Genomic DNA, 11,467 nt, shown 5'->3' with positions numbered 1-11,467 from the left:
GTCTATAATTGGGGACGATGTAGGGATGATTGTGGGACAATAACTTGGTACGATAGTACTTAATAAGGAAAAAACTAAACATTCTGAACATCAGACAACCATCATACCTCATCGTTCCCATTCAAATAAAACTTCTATTTTACAAAAATATGAAAAATCAAATTTTCCCTTAATAATTCACAAAAATATTCCAACTATTTCTATTTCAGAGTTTTCATAAATGTACAAGTATATTATGGTGTAATTTAGTTTTGTAATTTATTAATTAAAGGGTAACCATTCGTGTGGTTGAAAGTAACAATGGAAGAGAATAATAAGCAACAGGAAACGACATGGGATATATCAAAGGTGCATAAACCCTCTATTTAATATTTCTTCGAAGCTACTTAGTAGTGGTTTGACAAACACACTCCACCTCTTCATTCTTTTCAAATTTCCTCTCAATAATTTTTGGAGCATAATTACATAACAGGTCCTTCCACTTATTTTATTCTTATCCATTTCTTTTCAACTTCTTTTATATTTTATATAATAATAATAATATATGATATGGGAACCCATTGTTTGTGGACAAATCTTTGAAATGGCCTCAATTAATTAAATAATTCTCAAATCAAACATCCAAAACACTATACATACACATATAAATATCATGTAGATTTTATTCATTTCTTTATTTGTGGAGGAACAGTTCTATCCTTTTTTAGATTTTCTCCTTTCAAAAAGTTTTGCCGTGTTGATTTTTTTTTTTAATATTAAAAAAATGCAAATATACGTACGCATATTTATTTAGTAGCAATAATAAATTTATTAAATGACAAATGTAGTTGGTGGACTTTTGTAATGTATCACACACACAATTACTTTAAATGCTTTTTTATAATTAGACAAATTAATTCATGACACTTCTTATTTTTACCAAGTTGACCCAAAATCTATAACAAAAGCACAAAACTAACTAATAAACAATAACTAGTATATACTAGTGGATTAATTTATTATTAATATTAATTATGTCAACATCATAATATATATTTAAAGAGAAATTTGATTTTCTATACTTACATATAACTAATATTTTATTTTTAAACTAATACATATTACCATTGAAAATATATGACCACTTTATCTAAAACCCAAAAATACCCCTCTCAAATTTTCCATACTTTTTTTTAGTGCAAAAACATAAAAAAAAAAAAAAAAATTGATAGTCCGATGGGGTTCCGATGGTGGTCCGATGGTCACCTGATGCTACTTTGGTATGTACAAAAACATAAAAAAAAAAATTGGTAGTAGATTTGGTCCGATGGTAGTCCAATGGGTGGTCCGATGGGTCCGATGGGTGGCCCGATAGGTGGCCCGATGGGTGGTCCGATGGTGGCCCGATGGGGTGGTCCGATGGGTGGCCCGATGGGTGGTCCGATGGTGTAAATGGGGTGATGTAAACAGGGGTATTTTAGGAATATCATAAAAGTTGTCATATCTTACAAATATTAGTTATTATTTGTTTAGAAAAAAAATATTAACCAAATGTAAGCATAAAAAATCAAATTTCCCTATTTAAATGACACAAAACTAAACCACATGTTTTATGTAACACATGGGTTTTTATTATTACATATTCAAATTACAACTACAATTAAGATGTTATTTGATTTAAACACACCCACAAATTATTGAAGACAATGTAATGATTATCTCTCGTATGCTTTTATATGCAGCCACCAGCTTTTTTTTTTTTTTTTGAACAGCAAACCAGACCTACCAAGCCCACCATATATATTACTATTTATCTCAATTATTCAATTTCAACCAACCAATAACATGCATGATAGAAAATGTTTTATGTTGTTATATACACACATATATAAACATTCATATATACATATATATTATTTCGATCAAAATAATGATATCTGTTTCTATTTGTTCACAGTAAATTGTCGTTGACATGACACATCAAAAATCCCTAGTAAATAATATAGAGGATGTTGTATTCTTTCTTGCTATATAACCTCGAAGTTTCATTCAAAATAACACATTATTAATTTATCTTTTTTTCTATTTCTTGAAAGAGACAAATTATACTTATGCATTGAAATGGACAGATGAAACGAACTTAGGCAATCATATGGCCCATAAAATTAGAAAGTTTAATGGTGTGAGAAAATTGGTGTTTATTGATTAAAACTCAATATAAAGTTATATTTAAGAAAAATAGAAAAAACAGCACAAGTCAAGTACTACTACTACTACTAGATAGTAGTGCCTTCAAATACGACTTTGTTTTTATGGGTACCACACAAGTGGCCAATTGATTGAATTGGCCTTATTCATATATTGTATTTTATTTGGTTGATATTGATGGCCCCAACCCTATAGTAAAAGAAGAAGAGAGAACTTAACTCATAAAACAATCATAAGAATAAATTCAACAAAATGAAAAAATAAAAATTCATTAGATTTTAGCATACAGTTATTCCAAATTATTTGGCTATTAATTGAGAATTGCTATTTAAAAGTCATCACTCTGGTACAAATATTAATTTGTCTTAAATAAAAAATAAATCTCTAATATTGAAAGAATATATGATTCAAAAGAAGAAAAAGAATGTTTCGAAAAAAAGAAAGAAGAATAAGAAAAATGAGCTCAGAAAACTGGGAATCATAAGTTAAAAGTCATCACTCCAAATTATTGGTATTAAAATTAATTTCTAAAAAAAAAACAAAAAAAGATTCGTTGGTACAAACTAATAATATGCGATTTAAAAATATTGCTTTGAAAAAAATTAGAAATGAGCTCAGAAGCGTTGACTTTTCGTCCTATAATCAGACGGTTGAGATAGACCCCTCTATCACAGATAACGCTAGATATTCCTCACAGCTCAAATGCACCAGCCGGGAATCGAACCCGGGTCTGTACCGTGGCAGGGTACTATTCTACCACTAGACCACTGGTGCTTGTTGATCAAGGTGTCCTATATAATTTTATATCTTAAAAACAATAATTAAAGCTTGTCACTAATATGATACATGCAGCAAATTTCTAATATTATCTTGTTTATCCTTAAACTATTAACTATTGAAATTGTGGAATTTAAAGACTGTTTTCTAATTTTATTTAATTTTACTAATTCGGTAATTGCCCGTGTACTAAATCTTGCTTTCCAAATTTTGATATCTATCGAAGCATGCTCATCGAACTTTGACAGGTGCCAAATCATACTCCTGAACTTTTCATCTATGTTAAATTTTTCTTACTAAAATTAGATAAAAATTCTTAAATCTAACAATGTCAATAGTTCAAGAAAATTTTTTAACGGTCTTCAAAGTTCAAAGTTCAGAGAACGTAATTTGGTACATATCAAAATTATATAAGAATATGAGTATGCATGATTTCAAGAATAACTTATATACAAAGACAACAAAATTATTATATATGTGAGTCATTAAAAACTTTTCATTAGAACACTATGAGTATAGAAATACAAAGAGTTTTCACCATCAAATGGTCATTTAACAAGTTAATTTCTTCTGCATTGGTTTTATTTTCAGAGCTTAGTAATAATAGCCTGCCTACTTACATGATTGAGCTCGTTACTAAAATAAAATGTGGAATAGAATAGTGTACAAAGCAAGTGATAATATGTGTGCTAACTGCTGCACCAGCAAACAAGACACCTCTTGGGGTTGCATTGCACCAGTTATAGCCCATATCAGTGGCTAGCTCCTTAGAAAATGTAATAGATATAATAGATATATAGATGAGATATCAAGCACAGGAGAGTGGAGGAAAATCATCTTCATCTTTCAGATGATATGTCTGCCCTCTAACACTGAAACAAAACAGAAAAGAAAAAAGGAATATAATAACACATCAATGAAGTTGCATTGCACCAATTGAGAAGTGAATTATCTTAATACTTATTACCTTGACCGATAGCTTGTTGAGGGCAAATATTTTCCTTCAAGCCTATTCAAAGTGTTACAAAAATAATTTTGCAGCTCTTCAGTCATTCTATCCCCAGAGAGTGAAAGAATCCAGCTGAGCTTGCGAGCCCCGAACTTCAAAGCACTGCATATCCGATACAAATTGCCTGAAAAATAAAGTCACAATAATTCTTCAGTAGGAAAACACATGAATCTAAAAAGGAAAACCAACAAAGAGAGCCTGCACCGAACCTCTACTGACACTTCGGCCAAGGTTGTTATTTTCTTTTAAGGGATCAATTATATCAAGGTGTTTCATACGAAAGAAAACCAAGTCTGTCTCAAGCCCATCAAATGGAATTTTATACAATTTCCTACAATTGATGAGAAATTCTTTGCTTAGTAGTAGAGCACTGTTATCATTTACTGGAAACTCAACTAAAGTGTGAGTGTGTTTGCATATTGGTCCTTTTAAACTCAGACAATGGTTTTCCCAATCAAACTTGCTGAAGTAATCCAAAAATCTATACAAAACCTACACACAAAGGAAACACAATTACATATTGCTGAACCAATGATATGATTTTGTACAAGTAAAAGAGTTTTAAATTGAAATAGAACAACATACAGATAAAGGGTCTTTCAAGGATGTAGGGAATAGATTAAATATGTGGATAACCAATGTTTCCAAAGCATATGTTGAAAGCAAACCATGTTGGCTACCAAGGATCCTACTCTCGTAATAGCACCAGGCTTTGATTAGAATAAGGCTGCGCTTGAAGAGATGAGCGTTTCCCAAACGGCGATCAATCTGCAATATGGCATTAACATAGAAGCGTAACTACATGTAAATAATAAAGCATACTCCTTAGTTGGGTGGGCTTTTAAAAGCTGTTTTGGGGCTTCTAAAACTCTAAAAGCACTTCTGAGTTTCAATTTTTTAGCTCTAAATGGCTCTTTTGACAGAAGCCAAGTTTAGTTCCTGAGAAGATAAAAGCAGAAGTCCAGCCAAGCCAAACAAGACCATATTCATCAGGAGCTGAAAGAACAGAAACCATACCTGTACCAGGAAACGATATGTAGTAAGTCCTCCTAGTTGATTGAAGGAAATGTCTACTACTATATCCTGTATAACGCATTTAACAAGCTTAACCTGCCACATAAACCATTAGAGAACTTTAAGATGTAGATCAAGTAAACTGATATTGGCATCTCTCATGCATGTACCAGCTTTTTCAATCAGAGTATAGTGTAGTACATTAAGTATTATGTAGTAAAAGACTATCACAAATAAAAATGTAATACAATACTAATACCAATTCAATTAAAGAGTCAGATTCTATTACACCTCCAAGCTTTTTATCTTGATTGAACTAGAGATTTTGTGCTAATTATAGTAGCGAAAAAAGGGCTTGAAATTGAAGACGATTCAAACAAGGAAATAGAAAAGAAATAAAGAAATGTAAAACCAACATTTGAATTTCAAGACAATGACTTGCAATGATCTGTTGCATTGTGAGGAAAGATATGCATAATCCATACATGTGATATGAAGTTTTTCCAATTGAAACTACGAAATTCAGTTTCAATGTGAACACAACTTGATTGAAATACTCTCAAAGAAAATGCAAGAAAATAAAATATATCATAGCAAAGCATCTGAAAAATAAAGTTGAAGATGCAACATTATCAGGATATACATGCAAGCAAACCCAAAAGATTTAAGATGGAAAAAAAAAAGATTAGACCAAGAAGATAGAACCTCAGCAGCGTCAATAAAATGGGTGTCCTTGACTTTGAATTGAGCAGCTTCATTACGTTCTTCATCCTTGAGAATTTTACAAACTTCCAAAGCTAACTGATCATTTGGAATAGTTGGACACAAGACAGTCAAGTCTATATCTCCATCAGGAAGGTAAGTATTAAGTGGAACAGATCCATACAAATAGACCTGTACGAAAGGATCTCACATTTCAACATATAAGACAAAGAAATTAAAATATCAAGAAATAACTAGCATTTCAAAGTGTTTAATGTTACCTGAAAATTTCCAAGAAGTCTTTCAACATATTTGAAAATGTTCATTCTCATCAGGTTGGAGCTCTTAGTGGGCTCAATCATGGAAAGTATCAGTCGGGTAGTCATTTCTGCTCTGTCCCAAGAATCGGAACTAATCAAAGTTGGTCCTTGATTTGATGCCGGCGGTAATGGTGAGAGTGAAGAAGGTAATGGGCAAAGTCGGTTATGGCCATAACACACCCCATTATGAGTTGGTACAGACTTCAAAAATTTAACATCAGCCATTTTTTTCAATCGAGTCAAAACCTATTCAAGAATTCAAAGGTTCAAACATAAGGCAGAGACCCAATCTCCCTCAAACTATCAAACTATTTTCAAGACTGAATGATGAAAAAAAAAAGAGTAATGTTATGAATTGGCGGTGGAAATGAGAAACGAGTTAGATGGTTTTCTGGTATTATCGTAACAGCAACCCTTCTCTCTCTCTCTCTCTTTTAATTCGGTGTCTTGTGTTCGTGTTCTTCAAACACATCTGTCAAAGCAGGCGACATCCGAGACATGAACAAACGCCAAAAGTCATATATATATATATATGTACGTATACATATATGATGAGATGATGTTATGGAATGAAATAATGGCAGCAGTAGTACTGATGATGATCGCTACTATTACCAACACGTTTACGTTAGAATTACGACACCTCAAGCTCGTAGTTTTTCCCTTTATTTTACCTTTTTTAGAAGTTGACGTACAAAATATTCTGTTATTTCATTTACATGAAATGCTAATGCTTTCGTTTTTTTAATAATTGGAAATTAACGATATTTAAAGTCAGAAACACTTCATTTCTTTCATACTCTCTGGTTTAACTGAAAAAATTGACTAACGAATCAGAGAAGAATATCTGTGGAATATCTTTACATGAGAAAATAAATATACGAAATAATACCTTCTTTATCATTACTAGTCAATTCGATAGATTCGGTACTATCAAATACAAAATAACCACTTACAAAAACATACGAGGAAGAGTAAGATTGGCACGGAAAATTTCTTGAATTAACTTGTAAATTGTAATTTAAATTCATTAACCAATAACAAGAACGCTAGCAAAAATCCACAAGACACTAATACACTGAAGTCTCATAGCGAACTGAATTAGGAAACCAAAAAAGAAGCTTTCAATAAAAAGGAAACCAAAAAAGACTTTTAAGGTAACATCCAATAACTAAAGCCTCGAACTTGAAGATGCTCAAGGAAAAAGAACAATGCATGTTACTTTGTTCAACTGCGAGCAGCTGCTGGGGCTCCTCCTGCTGGGCGTTGTCCAGCCTGGCCTGGTGCACCACCGGGCCTAGCAGTGTCCTCCTGTACAAAACAAAATACAGGCATAAATTATAGATGTAATCATAAAAACACCAAAGAAAACAAACATACAACTTCATCAGTGCATGCTGCAAAGGTGCAACAAAGTTGAAGTGTCGATTAACTTGAGCAACAATTTACATCTTCACCTACAATACCTTTATACAAAACAACAGTCTACCCATTACACTTAGCATATTATTTTCCCTAACCCAATATTGCATATTGAGAGAACTTTCCTAGCAAAATTGTACTGATCCGAAATTACCAAAAGAACTCTTTCTACTTCTACTTTTGCCTCAATGAAAACAATAAAGAAAAATTGAAATCATACATGTTTTTGACACAACTCAATAGCTTCGCACTACTTAAAATAATCAACACAGAAGGGGGAATGATGAATGATGATCATCCCGTTTGAAACACAGGAAAGGGCTGACCATGTTTTTACCAAAAGAACTCTTTCTATTTCTACTTTTGCCTCAATGAAAACAATAAAGAAAAATTGAAATCGTACACCTTATTTTTGACACAAGTCAATAGCTTCGCACTACTTAAAATAATCAACACAGAAGGGGGAATGATGATCATCCCGTTTGAAACACAGGGAAGGGCTGACCGAGCATTTTCCTAATTGTTGGTCAGCAGCTTTTGCAGGCTGCCAACCAGTAAAGAAAGACTAAACGGCCAGGTTGCTACACACAGCAGCAGTATATACAGAATTCATGGACCAGAACACATCAACAAAGAATAGAAACGGTCTATTAATCAAATTTTGAATACAAAAGATCTCATATAAAGGCAATTAATTTATGTTTAAAATTAACGAACATTGGTACAAAATGACACATTAAGAATTAACAATGTCATGGCTATTAGAAAACATAGATCAAAACCAAAGTAAAAGCGAACTGACAGCTAATGAAAGACATTTAAAATGAACATACCCGGCGTCTGAAACGCTGTGGGGGCTCACGGACCCTCCTGTTTTCCCTGGAACGAACTCTCACAACGTGAGAGTGAATTGCACAGGAGACACAGTACTGCATCTTGGCGTAGAGCTTGGGAAGAGTGTAACCTAAATGGCACAAATCAAGTTGAAAATTTAATTAAGCAAATATAATGATAATTAAAATCATCATTCTGAAAGAAAAATATGAATTACAGCCCTAGACCAGGAAATAGATAAAAAAAAAACAAAAGTACCATCGTATACACAGGCTTCCTGAACATCCCTGACAGCCGCTTGTTCGACAATGTTCCTCACCAAAAATCTCTTGATGGCCTTGTCCTATAAAATTAAACCCCAAAAAATAAATCAAAAAGATACTTCTAATTTACATACAAAATCTAACCAGAAGAAGAATGAGAGATAGCGATGCGATTACCTTAGGGCAACATTTACCACAGTTGGAACAGCGGATAAATTTCACATGGCCGCGACCATGTTTGTTTCTTCCACCATTCCTTCGCTTGAAAGTCTGAGAAAAAACAGAGAGATATGAATGATAGTCTTTGATTGAATAAAGATGAAATTGTGAGATGGATTGTGTGAAGAAAGCTTACCATGTTCGTTGCTGAACCCTACACTTGACCAAGATCTCAGAGTATATGTGCTTGGGTCGAGAAAGCATGTTATGAAACCAGCATAAATATGAATATATACTTAAGACCACTAGCTAGGGTTTTACTGTGTTTTGGGCTCTTTTTGGGCCTGGATTGGGTCGGGTATAGCAAAATATTTACAGATTTTTCACTAATATTTTTTATATTAAAGAAATTACACTCTATACTCTTTTTATATTGTCCTCTTTTATTTTTACCCTCTTTTTTAAAGTCTATCGTGTTTACCTCTTTTTTTAAATATTGTACTAATTTTGCCCGTGTCACTTCAAGATACTCTCCATGTGAATTATGTCAGGGTATTTTAGGTACAATACATATAAAAAGATGTATGTTTCAATAAAATATAAAATTAGAGGTAAATTTGATTAATTGATTAATAAAAGTGGTATTTTTCAACTTGCCCCTTTTATATTCCTTTATTGAAAATTATTTCTTTTCAAAAAAAAAAAAATTGGATTTTAATTCACATTAAAAATTGGAATTATTACATAAAAAAATATAAATTGACACTTTATTTACAAAAATATCTCCATAAGGTAAAGACAATAATTATACCTTTTATGTGATTTTAATTACCAAAATACCACTTACACTATCACTTACACAATCAGACGATGGTTGCAGGGTGGTTGCTGCGTGGTTGCACGGTAGTTGCATCAGACGAAAGTTTCAATCAGACGATGGTTGCAGGGTGGTTGCTAGGTGGTTGGCCGAAGGTTGCATCAGACGAAGGTTTCAATCAAACGAAAGTTTCTGGGTGATTGCTGGGTGGTTGGTCGAATGTTGCATCAGACGAAGGTTTCAATCAAACGAAATAACTGTTAGCAAAATATTTATGCAACTGTAATACAACTGTTGTGAAACATTAAAAAATCATAACAGTATTTCTACGTACGTAACTCTATCTACATGTCTCTTTATGATTTAATATGAATAAATTCATTATTAGAAATTTAGAAAACAACAAAAATACACCAGGATAAATATTTTACTATAGTATTGATGTAATTTTTTTTGGATTATTGGGAACTCCATTTCAACTTTTTGAGATCTACCTTTCATGGATCTAAAAATTGAAGTAAGGACATTAGTTTTATGCAAATTAAACTGGATTTTCGGTTGAATTTTAGTTTCGTAGTAGTTTTTCTACACTTTTTTTATGAATTTTAAACAACCCTTGTTTTGATTGATTCTGGTCGTCTTCTCAGGTGAAGTCTTCAGAATTAATGGTGGTTCTCTTTCTGGTTGAATTTTCTTTTCGGTTGCGTTGGGTTGCTGCGTAGTTGCGCGATAGTTGCCCAGGAAGCAAGGATCCTGGGTTGAAGGTGTGTGTAAGTGATATTTGTGTAATTTTTTTATTTGGGTTGTATATTTGTTTATTTGGCCAGCTAGAAGTATTTTTGTAATATTATTACTTTTTTGGTTAAAAATAAAAAAAGCCCTTAAAAATTATACTCTTAATTTTGTAGGAACTACTTGTAGATTTGGTGTAACAACTTTTTCTTAAGAAAAAAAATATGAATAGGAGAATTCATTGTTCGTTTGGCGTAATTTTTGGAAAAGCTAAAAACTATTTTTTAAAAAAGCTATGATAAAAAAATACTTGATAAGTAGTTAAAAATTAGCTTATTGAATAATTTATGGAGAAGCTAGAGCAGCTTTGATTAAAAGACTCTATATCTATAATAAATTATTTTATACTAAAAATGTATTCAGTTATTTTAAAAAAGCAATAATAAAAAAATATTTGATAAGTAGTTAAGAAATAGCTTATTGAATAATTTATGGAGAAGCTGGAGCAATTTTAATTAAAAGACTCTATAATAAATTATTTTATACGAAAAATGTATTCAGTTATTTATCATATATTACAAAAATAAAAATATTTTTAGAAAGAAAAAGATATTTAAAATAATTGATATTTAAATTTCTTAATTTTTTATATTGTTTTTTTTTTTAAAAAAAATTATATTTATATTTTTATTATTATTAGTAAAAAGTCACATCAACTTACAGTTTCTTATAAATTATAATTTTTTTTATAAGTTATAAAAATATAATTTAAAAATATTATAAATTATTTTTTTTAAATGCATATAAATTTATACTATAGAAAAAAAAATAATAAAAATTTTATATAACATAATTTTTTTATATATTTGTGATTATAATGAACTAGATTATAACATTACCATTATTATAATACAATCTTAATTGTTCACATCACTTTAAAATTTATAATTTACCAAATTCAGTCATTCGGGTGACTTTTTTGGGGCCTCCCTGAGTGTCAATGGGAGAGTGATTCTTCATGTGCTGGCTATGCTATCTCTAATAAACCCGACCAAATTAGTGGTGCATGGTTGTAGGTCATGCACACTTAATTCCATTTTCTCCAAGGTTGTCTTGTATAATAAGTTCACGCTACTACCGTTATCGACCAGGACTCTCCTTACCCTCCTGTTGGGGATTTGAGATGTTATCACTAGGGGATCGTTATGTAGACTTTGTACATGATGGGCAT

General features: G+C 31.6%; 2 protein-coding genes, 1 non-coding gene and 1 pseudogene across 3 annotated transcripts; all 4 read right to left on the bottom strand.

The window, feature by feature from the left end:
- Nucleotides 1–2,797: 2,797 nt before the first annotated feature.
- Nucleotides 2,798–2,887, bottom strand: LOC115721606 (small nucleolar RNA snoR114; annotated as a pseudogene).
- A 3-nt stretch (nucleotides 2,888–2,890) lies between these two features.
- On the bottom strand, nucleotides 2,891–2,961 carry TRNAG-GCC (transfer RNA glycine (anticodon GCC)). Its single transcript has one exon. It is a non-coding gene; the product is annotated as a tRNA-Gly (tRNA).
- A 469-nt stretch (nucleotides 2,962–3,430) lies between these two features.
- On the bottom strand, nucleotides 3,431–6,858 carry LOC115718824 (uncharacterized). The gene is made up of 7 exons (XM_030647642.2): nucleotides 5,971–6,858; nucleotides 5,693–5,881; nucleotides 4,991–5,083; nucleotides 4,559–4,741; nucleotides 4,183–4,465; nucleotides 3,932–4,097; nucleotides 3,431–3,836 (listed from the first exon to the last, which is right to left on the bottom strand). Exons 1-7 carry the CDS (start codon nucleotides 6,232–6,234, stop codon nucleotides 3,773–3,775), a joined length of 1,242 nt encoding a protein of 413 aa, XP_030503502.2. The 5' UTR covers nucleotides 6,235–6,858; the 3' UTR covers nucleotides 3,431–3,772.
- Nucleotides 6,859–6,989: 131 nt separating this feature from the next.
- LOC115719155 (small ribosomal subunit protein eS26x) lies at nucleotides 6,990–9,007 on the bottom strand. Its single transcript, XM_030648085.2, has 5 exons — nucleotides 8,884–9,007; nucleotides 8,706–8,798; nucleotides 8,524–8,608; nucleotides 8,265–8,395; nucleotides 6,990–7,320 (listed from the first exon to the last, which is right to left on the bottom strand). The coding sequence occupies exons 1-5, from the start codon at nucleotides 8,884–8,886 to the stop codon at nucleotides 7,237–7,239; spliced, it is 396 nt and encodes a 131-aa protein (XP_030503945.1). The 5' UTR covers nucleotides 8,887–9,007; the 3' UTR covers nucleotides 6,990–7,236.
- Nucleotides 9,008–11,467: the final 2,460 nt, after the last annotated feature.

Source organism: Cannabis sativa, chromosome 2 (genome assembly GCF_029168945.1).
Source record: "Cannabis sativa cultivar Pink pepper isolate KNU-18-1 chromosome 2, ASM2916894v1, whole genome shotgun sequence".
NCBI classification, from domain to species: Eukaryota; Viridiplantae; Streptophyta; class Magnoliopsida; order Rosales; family Cannabaceae; genus Cannabis; species Cannabis sativa.
This window is presented reverse-complemented; position numbering and strand designations above follow the sequence as displayed.

Excerpts from the sequence above, each read along its gene's own strand:
- LOC115719155 (XM_030648085.2), bottom strand. Across the intron at positions 8,609-8,705 it reads GTGGTAAATGTTGCCCTAAG|GACAAGGCCATCAAGAGATT; the intron begins GTAATCGCATCG and ends TTAATTTTATAG. Across the intron at positions 8,396-8,523 it reads GGAAGCCTGTGTATACGATG|GTTACACTCTTCCCAAGCTC; the intron begins GTACTTTTGTTT and ends TGTGCCATTTAG.
- LOC115718824 (XM_030647642.2), bottom strand. The coding sequence starts at position 6,234 with ATGGCTGATGTTAAATTTTTGAAGTCTGTACCAACTCATAATGGGGTG. Across the intron at positions 4,098-4,182 it reads TGGCCGAAGTGTCAGTAGAG|GCAATTTGTATCGGATATGC; the intron begins GTTCGGTGCAGG and ends TTTATTTTTCAG. Across the intron at positions 3,837-3,931 it reads TCAACAAGCTATCGGTCAAG|TGTTAGAGGGCAGACATATC; the intron begins GTAATAAGTATT and ends GTTTTGTTTCAG.